Source organism: Ammospiza nelsoni, chromosome 27, assembly GCF_027579445.1.
Source record: "Ammospiza nelsoni isolate bAmmNel1 chromosome 27, bAmmNel1.pri, whole genome shotgun sequence".
Taxonomy (NCBI): domain Eukaryota; kingdom Metazoa; phylum Chordata; class Aves; order Passeriformes; family Passerellidae; genus Ammospiza; species Ammospiza nelsoni.
Genome location: NC_080659.1, coordinates 4,277,591 through 4,293,663, shown reverse-complemented (window position 1 = coordinate 4,293,663; position 16,073 = coordinate 4,277,591). Strand labels below are relative to the sequence as shown.

Genomic DNA, 16,073 nt, shown 5'->3' with positions numbered 1-16,073 from the left:
TTTGCAGCCCTCAGCAGCCTTTTCTAACCAAGCACAAAGTGGAGTTGGGCGATGCCTCCTTGGATGCTCCTCTCTCTCCCAGTCCATAGTACAGGGATGTGCACAGCCCAGGTCAGCCTTGACCATGTACCTACACTCCAGACCAGGGCTTTTCCTGCTTTTTGAAGAAATAGATTTTCAAACAGCACCACAGAGCATGTCCTCAGTTCCAGGTTAATTCCTGGGATCTGTGGAGCGCAAAACGACGGAGACGCTCATTGAGCAGAAAGAAATTACAACTTGCTGGCTGAGTAAGGAAGGATCTTTGGTCTCATCCTTCCTCCTCCAACCATGGCCATGCTTTGTGTTCCAGGATTCTTCATACCTCGATGAGCTCTCCAATAACAACTCCCTGTTCTCGTCCCCCGCGGATTCCCTCTCGGACATCGTGGATGCCAAGGACTTCCTGCCCGCCGACAGCCTGAGCCACGTGCCAACCCTGTGGGATGTGAGCACACCTCAGCAGAACCAGATCGAGGTAGGGGCTTGTCTTAGTTTGATAAAAAACACCAACACTGTGTGATGTGAGCACACCTCAGCAGAACCAGATTGAGGTAAGGGCTTGTGTGGTTTGGTGAAAAGTGCCAATGCTGTGGGATGTGAGCACATCTCAGCAGAACCAGATCGAGGTAGGGGCTTGTCTTGGTTTGGTGAAAAATGCCAATCACTTGTTTTTAAAATTTTAAAAGTTTAATAGTAATGAAATGGTTTTAAAAATAGTAATACAATTTGAGTAATAATAACTTGGACAATGTGGATTAGGACAATATGAGACAATAATAACAAAGAGTTACAGATGTCCAGGTACCTTTTTCTGGACAGCATAAGCCCAAAAAAGGATACACATTAACAGAGGATTAACACTTAAAAACAATAACCTGTTGCATATTCATACATCTCATACATGATGCATAAATTCCATTCAAATATAGGATTCTGTATGGTCAGTGTCAACTTCTTCCTCTTAATCCTAACTGAACGAGGCAGGAAAAAGTTCATTTCTCCTGATAATGAGGCAATAAATTCACTTTCTCTGAAAGATTTAGGTGTCTTGTGGCTGCTATCTTACTGCAAGTCCTTTCTTTAGAAAAATAGTATCTACATAGCATAGTTTCTATTTTAACCTTATGTTATAACCTAAAACTATATTTACCACACTACTTAAGAAAATTAATACAGCATCACTTTCCAACATAACACATATAATATTAATTTTAATGTTTGTGAAAAGCCAGTCATAAAGTATGCATTTTTCACAGTTTGAAATGACAGGAGTCTGCTAAGGAAGGCAGGAGCTTCCCCTAATATGGAAAATGTAAACCCTCTCCCTCCGAATTGCTGTAAATTTTAAATTAAGGGGTCTCAGGCAAAAATATGGAAGCAGGAAATAACAGTTCTTTATTAGGGAAGAAAATAAAGGATAAAATAAACAATGCAGTACACTAAAACAACACTGACAGAGTCAGAACCCAACCTGACACCCTGTGGGTCAGGGTGTTGGCAGCAGTCCCATTGGAATTGTGGCTGCAGCCCTCCTGCAGTGTCAGGGGTGGTTCTGTTGGAGCAAAGGGGGATCTGTAGGGAAGGATGTATTCTTCCTCTGAAGACCCAGTGGAAGAGGCAGCTGCTGTTCCTCTGGGGAATCCAGTGGAGAAGCCGTGCTGGTGTTCCAGAATCTCCAGATTATATCCAGGCAGGAATGCTTGGTTGGTGTTCCAGAATCTCCAGATTATACCCAGGCAGGAATGCTTGGTTGGTGTTCCAGAATCTCCAGATCATACCCAGGCAGGAATGCTTGGCTGGTGTTCCAGACTCTCCAGATTATATCCAGGCAGGAATGCTTGGCTGGTGTTCCAGAATCTCCAGATTATATCCAGGCAGGAATGCTTGGCTCCTCCCTCTGGGCTCACATCTCCCAATGGGATGCTGTAGCTCTTATCAGCCATGCAATGACATTCAATAGCCTCTTATCAGCAGATGTCTCTCCTGTTGTGGAAGAGATAAGGAAAATGCCCACTGGACAGAAGAAACTGCCATACAGATGGCAAATAGAATACAATTTGCTTGGCAATCCAGGACAGGGCTGCTCCTTTCCCATCCTCCCAACAGACAGGAGGTACCTCAGCCTTCATCCCATGGGGGTTTTACCAAGGAATTAAGAAACCAACCCAGTTCCTTTGGGTGAAGTTTGAGGTGTGGTGATGTTATTTCACTGGTGGAGGGAAGGGGTGAAGTGGGGTTAAGTCCAGCAGGTCCAGGGTGCTCAGGATTGCTGAAGGGATGGACTACAGTAAAACCACCCTGACATGGATCGTTAACTTCCCCTCACAGCAGCACCTTTTGTTTGTTCACCAGGGCAAACAATTCAGCAACAATGAGTGAATAACTGTCTCAACTTGAGACTCACCATTTGTGTTTACTTTGTGAGTGCAAGTCCCTGCAGGATTTTACATCCCAGAGTTTTCTGGGGTGCAGGAGCTCCTTGCAGTCCTTCAGCATCACCTCATTGTGGGCATTTTTGGGGCATTTTCACCAGCCTTCTGCTCTCTGCTCTGCAGGGAGGGGTTGGAGCTACATCATCCACATCCACTGGATTTGAGTCTCCGTTCTTGCAGTTCCTATCCATCTGTGCCTCACATTTCCACTCTCTTAGGAAGAATGAGGGGAAAAACACCCAAAGTGCTGCCCCAGGAGGGAACTGGGGTAATCACTGCTACATTTTGAGGCTCTGCTGTGCTCAGTTTCTCTGGCTATGCTTCCCTGAGCTGTCTGCAAGCCTCAGACCAGTTGGAACTTGCAGTTTGAGGCAGCAGGAAGAGAGCTGAGCTATTGGAATGCAAGAAGTGGCTGCAGACATCCCAGGCTTGCAAATTGGATGGTTAAAAATGCTGGAGAGCAGATGCATCCCCCAGGACAGAGGAGCCATGTGCCACATTGCTCCTGTTCTCATATTATTGTTGTTTTTTTTTATGTAAAAGCCTAAAATTCTGCAGAAATGGTTCTGTGGTGGGTTCTTTGCAGTCATGTGAACTCTGCTTGAGACATTGAATGCCTAAAAAATCCTGGAGTTCTGTGTCTGTGGGGTGGACAACAAAAACTTACTGGAAAATGCTGTTCTAAATGCAGCATGAAGAAAACAAGGGAGAAATAAAGGTTGTGTAAGTGTGAGAATGACTTGTGTGACCACAGCAGGATCTCCAGCAGAGTCCTTGTCCCTGTGCTGTTCCTTGTCCCTGTCCCATGCTGTTCCTCGTGCCCTGCCCTCTACCCTTGTGTCCTGCTGAGCTCTTGGGCTCAGATAAGGCCAATTAACTCCTTGGAATTCCATTTATAAACGACTTCCTTTGGGAAGGAATCTCCAGCTAATTCTGAATGTTGTCTTATCTGTGTTTGCTGAGGCAGTTGGGGCAGGGTTGCTGCTTTTTTTGGGCTGTTTTTCAACTGAGTAACATTTCCTGAGGTGGTGTCAGTGAGGTGCCTCATGGACAGGAGATTTTGGTTTCATTATTGTGTGGAAGTGTACTGGGTAAAAGTGCTGCCAGTTTGATTCACCACTGGCTTTTGCATATTAGTGTGGGATATCAGCAGCTTTGATAATCTTGTCCCTCCCCACATCACCACACCATCCTAGTTTTCCATGGAATTGCAGGAATTTTGGCTTTTGAGCAGTCACTAAGCTGCAGTGATGGAAAATCCATTACATTAAGTCCTGATTCCTGTGATCCATCACTCATCTGTGGCTGTGCAGCCAGATCTGACCCACAGTCCACCGCTGGGTTATCAAGAGTGTAGTTTTTGTAGAACTTTTGTCTCAGAGACCCAGACAGAGCAGGAACATCAATCTCCCACAGTTCTGATACATGGGACATGCCAAGCTGGATGCATCTTGGGAGAGACCCATCTGTGGATCCCAGGTACAGGAACAGTTTTGTGCTTTATTCTCTTTAAAAATAAACATTCCCAGCTCGCTGAGAATCCCTGGATTGAGGTGGTTTGGGATCAAAGTGGAAAGGGCTGCACACAGAAGTGCCTCTGTGTGCCAGTGGGGAGAGCTGTTATCCCAAGGAAAGGAGCTGCCTCCAAAGTGTTGGCCCTGTTTATCACTCAGGAATGGGCAGAGAGGGAAGAGCTGCTACCCTGTGAAATATTTGCAGGAGCAGCAGACAAAACAGCTTTGATTGTAATGGAGCTGTGAAATAACCTTTTAAAAATAGTCCCTGTCATACATTGTGTTTTCTGTCATCCAGCTCACACATTCCCAGTGTTTTTAAGGCTGGGAAGCACAGCCCAGCCTTGGAAGGCTGTGCCTGGAATTTGAGAGCTGCTGGTGCAGTTTTTGGTTGCTCATTCACAGTTATGTTCAAGATGTGAGCAGCTTTCTCCCAGCTCAGAACCCAGGGAAGGGATTTACACAGAGAGGGGTTGGCTTGGCAGCCACGTGGGGCTGATTCCAGCCCAGGGAAATCACTGCAAGGTGGGACAAAATGGAGAATAAAGCAGAGGAGAAACGAGTGGAGTGAGAGCAAGGATGTGGCTGTGCAATTATTGGTCTCTCTCCTACTTCCAGCCCTGTGCTCTCATGGATCTGTGTTTCTCTTCTCTTAGCACAGAGGGAGGAGAAAATCAAACCAGGAGGTGAGGGAGGGTAGGGAAAGGCAGGGATTGTGATGTGGGTGATCCATCTCCCACTGCAGCTCCTGCTCCCACCTGCTTTGACCCTCACAGCACATTCTCACCTGTGTGGGTGGTTTTCAAATGCCCCCAAAACAGCCAAGGTTCCTTTGCTTCCTTTGCAATTCCTGAGGTGGAATGCTGGGTCAGGATAGCAAAGGTTTGTACTTTAGGGATTTTTGTGATGCAAACTCAGCCTTGCATTTGCTTCTTGCTGCTGGAGCTTCGAGAACACATCCTGCCCTTCCAGCAGCTCCTGGCCTTTCTCCTGTCTGAGACCAAACTGAGCTTGGATTTGTAGGTGGGGATGTTTCACCTGCTCTCCAGATTTGCTGGCACTGAAAACACTTGTTCTGTCCAGCTTCCTTCTGGTAATTCTGACTCAGACTTCCAGGAATGGAGGGTGGGTTTTTTTCTTTTTCTTCTTCTTTTTATTTTTCTTAAATTTTATTTAAAATAGGAGTGTTTATGCCTAAGAGCTTCCCATGTTTCTCTGCTGCTGGGTCTGTCATTGAGCCTGGTGCTCTGCACAGGCTGTAAACTTGGAGTAGAGCTGCTCCTGGAGTTGCTGATTGCTTTGGATGCCACCAGCTGCTGGCCTGACCTTGCTCTCTGTCGGGAAATTCCAGGGTGAATTTGTTTGTTGTGGGAGCAGAAAAGGATCTCCTCAGCCTGGAATATCTCAGGAGCTCTCTCTCCTTGTGGAGTGTCTCAGGAGCTCTGTCCTGCCAAGCTACATGGTCCAGGCATCAGTGTCCAAGGATTTCTGTTGGTGCATGTCCATGTTTGCCCTCCCTCACCTGCACGCTCTGTGTTGCAGCTGTTCTCACCCAGCACACCATTCCCTGGCCTGAACAGCTCCAGTGACCACGTTCCTGCTGTCCCCAACACCCCACTCCTCATCAGCTACCAGGTGAGAGCCTCAGTGGATGCTCCAGGTGACACCCCAGTGCTGGGGGCAGCAATTCTGACCTTTATCCCTTCAGAGGGAGTGAGACAGGAAGCTCAGACACAAGTGCCTGCCCTTTCCCAGAAGTGTGTTGTATTTCCCAGAGGGGAGCCTGGGGATACTTTGGGCTCTGAGGACTTTGCTCTGTGCTGTGGGCACAGCTCTGGGTGTAAAGCTGGGCCAGGTGCCCGCTCAGGGCAGGTTGGGCAGGGTTCAATGACCCCACAGCCTATGCCAGGAGTGGTGCCAACATCTTTCCCCAGTTTGATGGGAACCAGGCAGCTTTTACAGCCCCTGGGGTGGGCTCCCAACTGATCTTAGTCTGGGAATGAGATGGATTGTGATTTTTAGGGGGGTTGTACTTTGGGGATGGTTTCAGTGGCAGTTTGAGGCTGGGCACAGCACAACTCATGTCTGTAGCTCAGCAAGAGCCATCAGCTCCCACTGATCTTACTCTGGGAATGAGATGGATTGTGATCTTTAGGGGGATTGTTGCTTTGGGGATGGTTTCAGTGGCAGTTTGAGGCTGGGCACAGCACAACTCAACTCATGTCTGTAGCTCAGCAAGAACCAGCAGCTCCCACTGATGGCTGTCCTTAGTCTGGGAATGAGATATATTTGTGATTTTTAGGGGGGGTTGTAGCTTGGGGATGGTTTCAGTGGCAGTTTGAGGCTGGGCACAGCACAACTCAACTCATGTCTGTAGCTCAGCAAGAACCAGCAGCTCCCACTGATGGCTGTCCTTAATCTGGGAATGAGATATATTTGTGATTTTTAGGGGGGGTTGTAGCTTTGGGGATGGTTTCAGTGGCAGTTTGGGGCTGGGCACAGCACAACTCATGTCTGTAGCTCAGCAAGAGCCATCAGCTCCCACTGATCTTAGTCTGGGAATGAGATGGATTGTGATCTTTAGGGGGATTGTAGCTTTGGGGATGGTTTCAGTGGCAGTTTGGGGCTGGGCACAGTCTGTCCTTAGTCTGGGAATGAGATGGATTGTGATCTTTAGGGGGGTTGTAGCTTGGGGAATGGTTTCAGTGGCAGTTTGAGGCTGGGCACAGCACAACTCAACTCATGTCTGTAGCTCAGCAAGAACCAGCAGCTCCCACTGATGGCTGTCCTTAGTCTGGGAATGAGATGGATTGTGATCTTTAGGGGGATTGTAGCTTGGGGAATGGTTTCAGTGGCAGTTTGAGGCTGGGCACAGCACAACTCATGTCTGTAGCTCAGCAGGAACATTAACATTGGGTCAATGCTGTTTTCTTCAGTCTCAGGCTCCTGCAGAGGAGGAAGATGAAGGTGAGGAGGAGGAAACAGAAGAGTTGGGGCACACAGAGACGTATGCAGAATATATCCCTTCAAAGTGTGAGTGTTGCCTTGGGAAGTTCTGTTCACTCCATTGTGCACCAACCTAATTTAAGTGTGTGTTTGCTGTGGCACCTCCCAGGCTTGTGGTTTTCTAGGGAAAACTCTACAATGCCCTGGGCTCTGTGTGATGAGCTCTGAGGAGTAAAAACCTGGACTGACCTGTGTTCTGTTGTCATTCAGCCAAGATTGGGAAGCACCATCCTGACCTGGTGGTTGAGACGAGCACCCTGTCCAGTGTCCCCCCACCTGACATTACCTACAGCCTTTCCCTGCCCAGCTCCGTGGCTGACAAAGGCTCCCTGTCTGCACTACAGCTGGAAGCCATCATCTACGCCTGCCAGGTACCTCCTGCACCTCAGCTGTCTCACACCTGAAGGAAAATGCCTCTTGCAGGGCCAGGTGTTTTAAAATGACTGTGATTTGGGTGATGAAACTCCTTTGGCATTTTAAATGCCTTTTGAAGGGTTATTTGAAGCTAGGGGCTTCTTTGTGGTCTGCTTCCCAAAGAGACAAGAACCCTGGACTTTTCCTGCAGAGGATTTTATATTTGGGGGGTCTTTTCCATGAACTATGAGCTTGATCACAACTCCTGACCTTCCCTGCTGTTGTTTGGCTGAGCAGTGCACGTGCATTTGTGGGATGTGTGAAAGGGTTAAGTAGTGCTCTCAGCAAAGGCAAATCTTTAATTTTAAGTTTAATTTTCAGTTCTGTTCTTGATTTTTGCAGCAACATGAAGTTTTATTGCCCAATGGGCAGCGAGCTGGGTTCCTGATCGGGGATGGTGCTGGAGTTGGGAAGGGCAGGACTGTTGCAGGCATCATCTTTGAAAATTATCTTAAAGGGAGGAAAAAAGCTCTGTGGTGAGTTGTTGGGTTTTTTTTTTTCCTCTTTTCCCGTAAGACCTTGGAGTAAGTTTGGATCTGGAAGTAAGGAATTCTTTAGTGCTGATGTTGGCTTTAGAGTTGAGTCATGCTGTGGCCTTGGGTAAGTCGTTTCCACCTCTTAGTGCCTGAGTGCTGCCTGTGAAATGGGAATATTCCCCCTGCAGCCGGATGGGGAGTGAGTCACTGTGAAATAACAGGTTCTGTGCTCCTTGGGGTGAGGTGTCAGGCCTGGCCCTGCTCTCCCTGGAGTTGTGGAGCGTTATTCCTGGGTGCAGAGCCAGGAATAAGGGGCTTTGCTGCAGATCACAGCCTGTGCTGAGGGGCAGATGGGCTGTCAGATCTCACCCTGGGGGCTGTGGGCAGTGGCAGATGTGAAAACTCTGCACACTCCTCCTGCTTTAATCAGAGCTGTTAATCACCCTGTGCCCTCACTCCCTGGGGACATCCCCAGGCCCAGCTGCTGGGGGGGAGATAAGCAGCTCCAGGAGGAGATAACCACCCCACATCTCCTTCACAGGTTCAGCGTCTCCAATGATCTCAAGTACGATGCTGAGAGGGACCTGAAGGACATCGAGGCCTCCCACATTCCTGTGCATGCTCTGAACAAGGTAGGAGAGGAGCTGCCCTGCTGCTCTGGGAATCAGGAGCAGCTGGAGACTCTGGCTGAGCACGTGGGGCAGGACGAGGCTCAGGCAGCAGCAGAGCTTCTGTTCCCTCCTCCCAGCCAGCTCTTCCCAGTTATTTTATTGTGGAGCTGCACAGGGAGCACAGAGCTGTTCCCTGCAGGGAGTGGGAAGTGACTGCAGGCAGGTGCAACAGCAGAACTGGAACCTTCTTTACCATTCCTAAGAAATCCTGTGGAGAGAACAGCTCTATGAGATGTGCTCTGCTCTCCTCGGCCAGCCTTTCCCAGTGTTGATCACTTCTCAAAGCTGTAGGAAGAACAGAGATGCCTGGACTGGTGTCTGTTGTGGCCTGTGGTTGAATTTCTGTCCAGTGTCTTCCAGTTCACTTAAATCCTCTCGTCTGTTTTAATGGTATTGAACAACCAGCTCTTACAAAGAAACCACAGGTGTTTGACACCTCTGAATGTGCTCCACTAAGAGATTGAAGGGGATTTTGTGTTCAGCCCCAAAAGGCTTCAAATGGAACTTTCTTCAGCTTGGGACCAAGCCTCCCCCCCTTGAACTTCATTACATGTGGGACCCATGGCAGTGATACAGGCAACAATCTCACCTGGTCAAAGAGAAAATGATTTTCTACAAGGAATTAAAACAGACAGGAAGGGTCAAAGCAGTCAAAGACTCTAAACTGTTGATTAAAAAAAGGAAGCACTTTTTTTGCCAGAAAATCTCTGTCCTCACACGGTCCCCACGGTTCACTGCAGGCTTCCAGATGTGCTGTCACATTGGCTGGGGCACTTCTCCAGGCATTTACAGTCCCTGTCATCACCAGTGCCAAACACAAATGCTGAAGACATCAGCTACCAACAGCTTTTTGCCTGTTCTGAGCTCAGGCTGGGATTTGCTCTCAGAGCGTGGAATGTGCGCGGCATGGAATGTGGGCAGGGATGGGTGTGACATTCTGGGGACAGCAACCACAGTGTGTGTGTGTGTGCTCCTGCTCCTCTTCCTGCAGATTAAATACGGTGACACAGCTACCTCAGAAGGAGTCCTCTTTGCCACCTACTCGGCGCTGATCGGCGAAAGCCAGGCCGGGGGACAGCACAGGACGCGCTTAAAACAGATCTTGGAGTGGTGCAGGGAAAACTTTGAGGGAGTTGTATCCTTAAAAAAAAACCAAGAGACAAAAACTGGAGAGAGAGAGAGAGAGAGAGAGAGAGGAACTGCTGCTTTTAATTGTGCTTCAACAGGGAACAAAGAGCCTGGGGCTGTGTGAAGTCATGGGGAGCAGCCCAGTGCCTTCAGGAGACAGGAATCCCCCACACTCACATCTCCTCCTCCTCCTCCAGGATGTATTTAAGGGGAGGAGGGGAAGAAGCAGCTGGGATTAACCTTTTCAGCATTCCTCTCCCTCGGTATTACAAGACACACCTTGGAGGTGAAGGGAGAGGGAGGGGTGGATGACTTTGGATCTGAAGAGCACAGGGCTGGGCAAACCCAGCAGATTCCACGTGTGGGCCGTGAGTCAGTCCTGCTGATACTGGGACAGGTTGTTCAGTTGCCTGGAGGAGACTAGGTTCTATTTTCTGTCTGCTCCCATCCTCTGGATGAAAATAGATCCTTTTTCCTTAACTGCCACTCCCCTGCAGATTGTGTTTGATGAATGCCACAAAGCCAAAAACGCCAGTTCTACCAAAATGGGCAAAGCAGTGCTGGACCTGCAGAACAAGCTGCCTCGAGCAAGGGTTGTCTATGCCAGTGCCACAGGTGAGCTGCTCTGCCCACAGGGTGGGTGTGACAGTGGCAGAGGTCCCCTCTGAGCTGAAGGACACCCTGAGGTGTGACTGTGTGTGAGATCCTGTAAGGAGAAGCCAGTGGTGCTGCAGGGCTAGAGAGGAGCTCAGCATGCTGAGATGTGCCCCAAGCCCCATCACTGATGTTACTGTGACTTTTTGGTGGGTCAGATTAATTTCTCTCCAGTTTAACTTGTTCCTGCCTAGCTGTTCCAGCTGCTTGGTGATGTTTACCCATGGAATGTAGGGAGGGCAATGTTCAGAAAGGTCTCCAAAGGCACAGTGGCAAATGACAACCTCTTCAGAGGTCTCTTCACTTGTGTCACAACTATTCCCAAGTGCTGACGTTGATTTCTGTCCCAACAGGTGCCTCAGAGCCAAAAAACATGATTTACATGAGCCGCCTGGGGATCTGGGGGGAGGGAACCCCATTCCGAGCCTTCGATGAGTTCCTGCACGCCATTGAGAAGAGGTGAGTCCTGCCCAGGGGCCTTGTGTGCAGTGCCCAAGGATGGGGTGGGCAGCATCCCACAGAGCTGGGCTGGGGCTGCTTCTGGAGAGGAACCTGCCCTGTGCTGCCCCAGAGCAGAGGGAAGGTCCCACAGCTGGGATTCACAGCTGGGATTCAAAACTGGGGTTCCACACTTGGCGTTCACAACTGGGGTTCCAAAGCTGGACCCACAGCTGGGGTTCCATAGCTGGGTTTCACAGCTGGGACTCAAAACTGGGGTTCCATAGCTGGGCTTCACAACTGGAGTTCAGAACTGAGGTTCAAAACTGGGGTTCCACAGCTGGGGTTCAAAACTGGGATTCCACAGCTGGGGTTCACAACTGGGATTCAAAACTGGGGTTCCACAGCTGGGATTCAAAACTGGGGTTCTGATGCTGTTGAGTCAGGGATGGAATGAAAGCCTCCAGTCTTCAGAAGGTGAATCAGAAGGTCGTTTAATAAAGGTAGGGGGTCTTTTATAATGTGACTCGTTAAGGTGAGACTTGATTGATCTCAAAGTAAAAACCTCTCACACTATTGGTGAGCTATGAATAGCACACTCTGGAGAACCATATCAATAAACAACAGTTACAGAAAGAGAGATAATAATTGTTTTAAATTCTTTTCTCTCAGTTTTCCTGGCTCAGCCTGGGAGAAATTATCTCTGTTCTTTCTTTGACTGAACTGAGAATATCCACAGGGTTCCAAAGCTGGACCCACAGCTGGGGTTGGAGCTGGGGCTCCAAGGCGGGTCCCACAAGTGTTGTCCTCTCGCAGGGGCGTCGGTGCGATGGAGATCGTGGCCATGGACATGAAGGTCAGTGGGATGTACATTGCTCGGCAGCTCAGCTTCACTGGGGTCACCTTCAGGATTGAGGAGATCCCTCTGGACGAGAAGTACAAGGCTGTGTACGACAAGGCAGCCAAGCTGGTGAGCTTGGGCCCCTTGGAGTGGGAGGCTGGGGTCTGACCGTGCTTTGGGCACAGCCACAAATATGTGGGAGGGTGTGAGGCCCCTAAATGTGGCCATGACCTCAAATGTGTGGTGCTGTTTGAGGGTCTTCAGGATGAGGGAAGAGATGAGAATCCTGACTATGTTTCAGAAGGTTGATTTATTATTTTATGATATTTTATTATATTTAAAATGCTATACTGTGGAATTTTTCCTCACTCAGGGTCACCAGTTGTGGTGGTGTTCACAGGGGTCCCAGGACGAGGGAAGAGATGAGAATCTTGACTCCATGTTTCAGAAGGCCGATTTATTATTTTATTATATATATATTATATTAAAAGAAAATGCTATATTTATACTAAAACAATAGAAGAAAGGATTTCATCGGAAGGCTTGAAAGGAAAGAAATGGAATGATAACAAAAGTTTGTGGCTCTCAGAGAGTCTGAGCCTGCTGACTGTGATTGGCCATTAATTAGAGACAACCACATGAGACCAATCAAAGATGCACCGTTGCATTCCACAGCAGCAGATAATCAATGTTTACATTTTGTTTCTGAGGCTTCTCAGCTCCTCAGGAGAAAAATCCTAGCAAAGGGATTTTTCAGAAAATATCATGGCTACGCTATACTAAAACTATACTAAAGAAAGAGAAAGGAGACATCAGAAGGCTTGAAAAGAATGATAATAAAATCTTGTGACTGATCAGAGAGTCCAACACAGCTGGACCATGGTTGTCATCAAGTAAAAACAATCTACATGGAACTAATCAAAGATGCACTTGTTGGTAAACCATTTCTAGACCACATTCCACAGCCATCAGATAATCAATGTTTACATTTCTCTTCTGAGGATTCTCAGCTTCTCAGGAGAAAAATCCTAGCAAAAAGATTTTAATAAAATATGTCAGTGACACAAACATAGGAAGGAAAAGAGGTATACAATGCTTAGCTGGTGTATTGAAAGAACTTAGACATTTTTGCTTCTATTTGGAAGTTCCACATGGAACTTTGGAAGTTTGCAAACCAGAGCTGCATCGTGCTGACGGAGAGGATGCCCAGTGTTGATTGTAAATCAGATTATCAAACCTTCAGCCTGTTCTGATCACCTCCTGCACAACAGGAACGACAATGGCAATTCCATTAACTCCTTCTCCTTGTGTTCTCTGCAGTGGGCAGAGGCCCTGATGGTGTTCCAGCAGGCAGCTGACTGCATCGGGCTGGAGTCCCGCAAGTCCCTGTGGGGGCAGTTCTGGTCGGCTCACCAGCGCTTCTTCAAGTACCTGTGCATCGCCGCCAAGGTGCGGCGCCTCGTGGAGCTGGCCCGGGAGGAGCTGGCCAGGGACAAGGTATGGGGGCCTCACCTGGGGGTTGTGTTTGTGAGGGATGAGGTGAGAGATGAGTGAGTCTGACCCATGTTCTTAGGAGGCTAATATTTTATTTTATTTTATTTTATTTTATTTTATTTTATTTTATTTTATTTTATTTTACTTTACTTTACTTTACTTTACTTTACTTTACTTTACTTTACTTTACTTTATTTATGACATGACATGACTGATCACATTGTATATCACATTGTATATAATATACCCTTCACCTGGGGGTTGTGTCTGTGAGGGTCCCCAGGAGGAGGTGAGAGATGAATGAATTTGACTCATGTTCTTAGAAAGCTAATATTTTATTTTATTTTATTTTATTTTATTTTATTTTATTTTATTTTATTTTATTTTATTTTATTTTATTTTATTTTATTATGACATGACAAGGCATTGTATATCACATTGTATATCACATGGTATATCACATTGTATATAATGTAATGTAATGTAATACAATGTAATATAATATAGTATTATATTATATATTATATTATATTTAATATAATATAATATAATATAATATAATATAATATAATATAATATCCAATATACAATATATAATATATAATATATAATATATAATATATAATATATAATATATAATATATACAACATCTATATATAATATAGAATATATTAATTATATTATATTATATTATATTATATTATATTATATTATATTATATTATATTGTATTGTATTGTATTGTATTGTATTGTATTACATTACATTACATTACATTACATTATATTTATACCTCATGTCCCATGTGCCATCCCTCATGTCCCCATCACTCGTGTCCCCACAGTGCATTGTCATCGGCCTGCAGTCCACAGGGGAGGCTCGCACCAGGGAGGTGCTGGATGAGAACGATGGGCACCTCAACTGCTTTGTTTCTGCTGCAGAGTGAGTTAAAATCCCTGCTTTCCTTCCTGGGGTGTGTGGGGAAAGCTCTGCCCTGGGGCACAGAGCCCTGGCAGGGCTTCAAATGCAGTTTGATGTCACCTCCCCCTGTAGCACAGAGGGGACACTCAGGTGGCTCCTTGAGGCACTGTATCCTCAGTGGGATTATATGAGCTGTATCCTGGATTTTGAAGTCTCCCATGGACTTAGAGGAAGAGCCTGATCCTACTCTCTACACACAATAAAAGAATTGTCAGAAAGAGAGGCAGAATTGTAGCTCAGAGGTAGGTTGTGTGGATCTGGCTCTGAAAAATGAGGCTGTTGACACAGAAGAAATGAGCAGGAGAATTTACTGTGATGGTTGGGATGATGACGTGAGGTGGTGTCAGTGGAGTGGTCTGAGGAGTTTAAATCCACCAGTGTTGGCTTTTAGCTCATGTGTAAAGCAGGACCAGTGTCCTGGCTGTGTGTCCATTGCTCCCAGCACAGGAGAGCTGTCTGTGCCAGGAGTGAGCCAGCAGCAGCACTTGTGCTACCCTCTGAGCAGAGAACAAAGCTCCTGCTCCCCCTCCTTCCTGCAGCTTCCAAAACCCCAGCCCATCCCTGAATGCAGCTGTTCCTGCATGGCAGGGGACAAAAATCTGGCATTGGGTTGGGTTTCTGCTGTTCTGCAGAGCTCTTTTCTTCTAATTGACTTCTGCTGCAGGTTGGAGAGTGGGACATCCCCAAGGCAGCCTGAGGCTGGGTCAGGCTGAGCTTTCCTCCCTTGTTGAGCTGGGTTTGGGTTGTTCTGTGTCACTCCTCTGCCTCCAGCCCATTTCTGAAAACCAATTACACTTTGCTGACAGTGCACAGGGCAGGTCTGGCAGCTCCTTGGGTGATTTGGCCCCTTGGATTGGTTTCCATGTCACAAAACTCCAATCTAGGTGACAGCGTGGTCCCTGATTGCTGCTGGAGGAGGGGTCTGTCAGGGGTCTGTCTGTCTGTCCCACTCTGTGTGAATTGCTGCCCACTCCCAGCAGCAGCTCTGTGTTCTTGGCCAGATCACCAAGTGTCTCCTGGCATCTGCTCAGCCTCCAAATGTGCGTCCTGGTGTTCCAGCACTTCAGGGGATTTCTGGAGGGGAGTGTGCTGGGAAGGAGCAGTTTAAAGATGCTGAGAAATGGGGTTAAAAATAAACATGGTGCTGTGGTGGGTGGATTCCAGCCCAGGGCTGTTTTCAGGGAGATGGGGAGGGTGAGTGTGGGAAATGAGTGGAATTTCACAGCTGGGAGGCTCCAGAGCCAGTGGTCATTGGGTCACCCCAGCACACAGGACAAGGGGTCATTCCTGGTGTCACATAACTGCTCCAGAGTCAGTGGTCATTGGGTCACCCAGGACACAGGACAAGTGGTCATTCCTGATGTCACATAACTGCAGACACAGAGCTCTGTCCCTCTGGGCAGCTGTGTGGTCACTGTCCCCTTCACCCCCTCGTGCCAAGGCTCCTGGAGCTCCCTCCCCAGTTGCTAAGTCTGCCTTTTCTCACCCAGGGGAGTTGGCATGTTCATCCTCTCACCTGGTGCTTGTTATGTTTGGTCTGGGTTTTTTTTTGTTGTTTTTTTTCGGCACCACCCCATTGCCCTGGGGATTCATCCACACAGTCAGCCTTTAAACATTTGGTCTGTGATTTTCAGAACAGCCCACAGAAACCTTTGATTTTCATCTTTTTTGACTTTTTTTTTCCTTCCATTCACTTGGAACCACTACAGATCCATGTTCTGTCCCTTGGTTTTGTGAGAAGCAGGCCCACAGGCAGTTGGAGGACTTTGGTGGAACACATTTATTTATTGGATGGCCTGACAGTGGTCTGTGCTCTCAGGGCATGGAGAGGGACTGGGACACTGGGGTTACTGTATTTTTGGTGTAACAGTTTCCCAATGTAGTGTTTCCCATTTAAAACTCCTTCTTGGTTGTTATATAAAGGACCTGCAGGTGCAAGAGCCACCAAGGGCTGGCTGAGGCCAAGCTGGTGGCCATGGATG

The 16,073-nt window shown here is 47.5% G+C and overlaps 1 protein-coding gene across 1 annotated transcript in view; it reads left to right on the top strand.

Moving 5' to 3' along the window:
- The window catches only part of SBNO2 (strawberry notch homolog 2), a 48,281-nt gene that overhangs the window by 21,245 nt on the left and 10,963 nt on the right, over positions 1-16,073 (top strand). The window contains exons 5-16 of the mRNA XM_059489856.1: positions 353-517; positions 5,531-5,623; positions 6,925-7,021; positions 7,205-7,365; positions 7,751-7,884; positions 8,426-8,516; positions 9,547-9,690; positions 10,181-10,298; positions 10,691-10,796; positions 11,592-11,745; positions 12,937-13,113; positions 13,955-14,052. Of these exons, the coding sequence (XP_059345839.1) occupies positions 353-517; positions 5,531-5,623; positions 6,925-7,021; positions 7,205-7,365; positions 7,751-7,884; positions 8,426-8,516; positions 9,547-9,690; positions 10,181-10,298; positions 10,691-10,796; positions 11,592-11,745; positions 12,937-13,113; positions 13,955-14,052 (1,538 nt within the window). The remainder of the gene's footprint in view (positions 1-352; positions 518-5,530; positions 5,624-6,924; positions 7,022-7,204; positions 7,366-7,750; positions 7,885-8,425; positions 8,517-9,546; positions 9,691-10,180; positions 10,299-10,690; positions 10,797-11,591; positions 11,746-12,936; positions 13,114-13,954; positions 14,053-16,073) is intronic.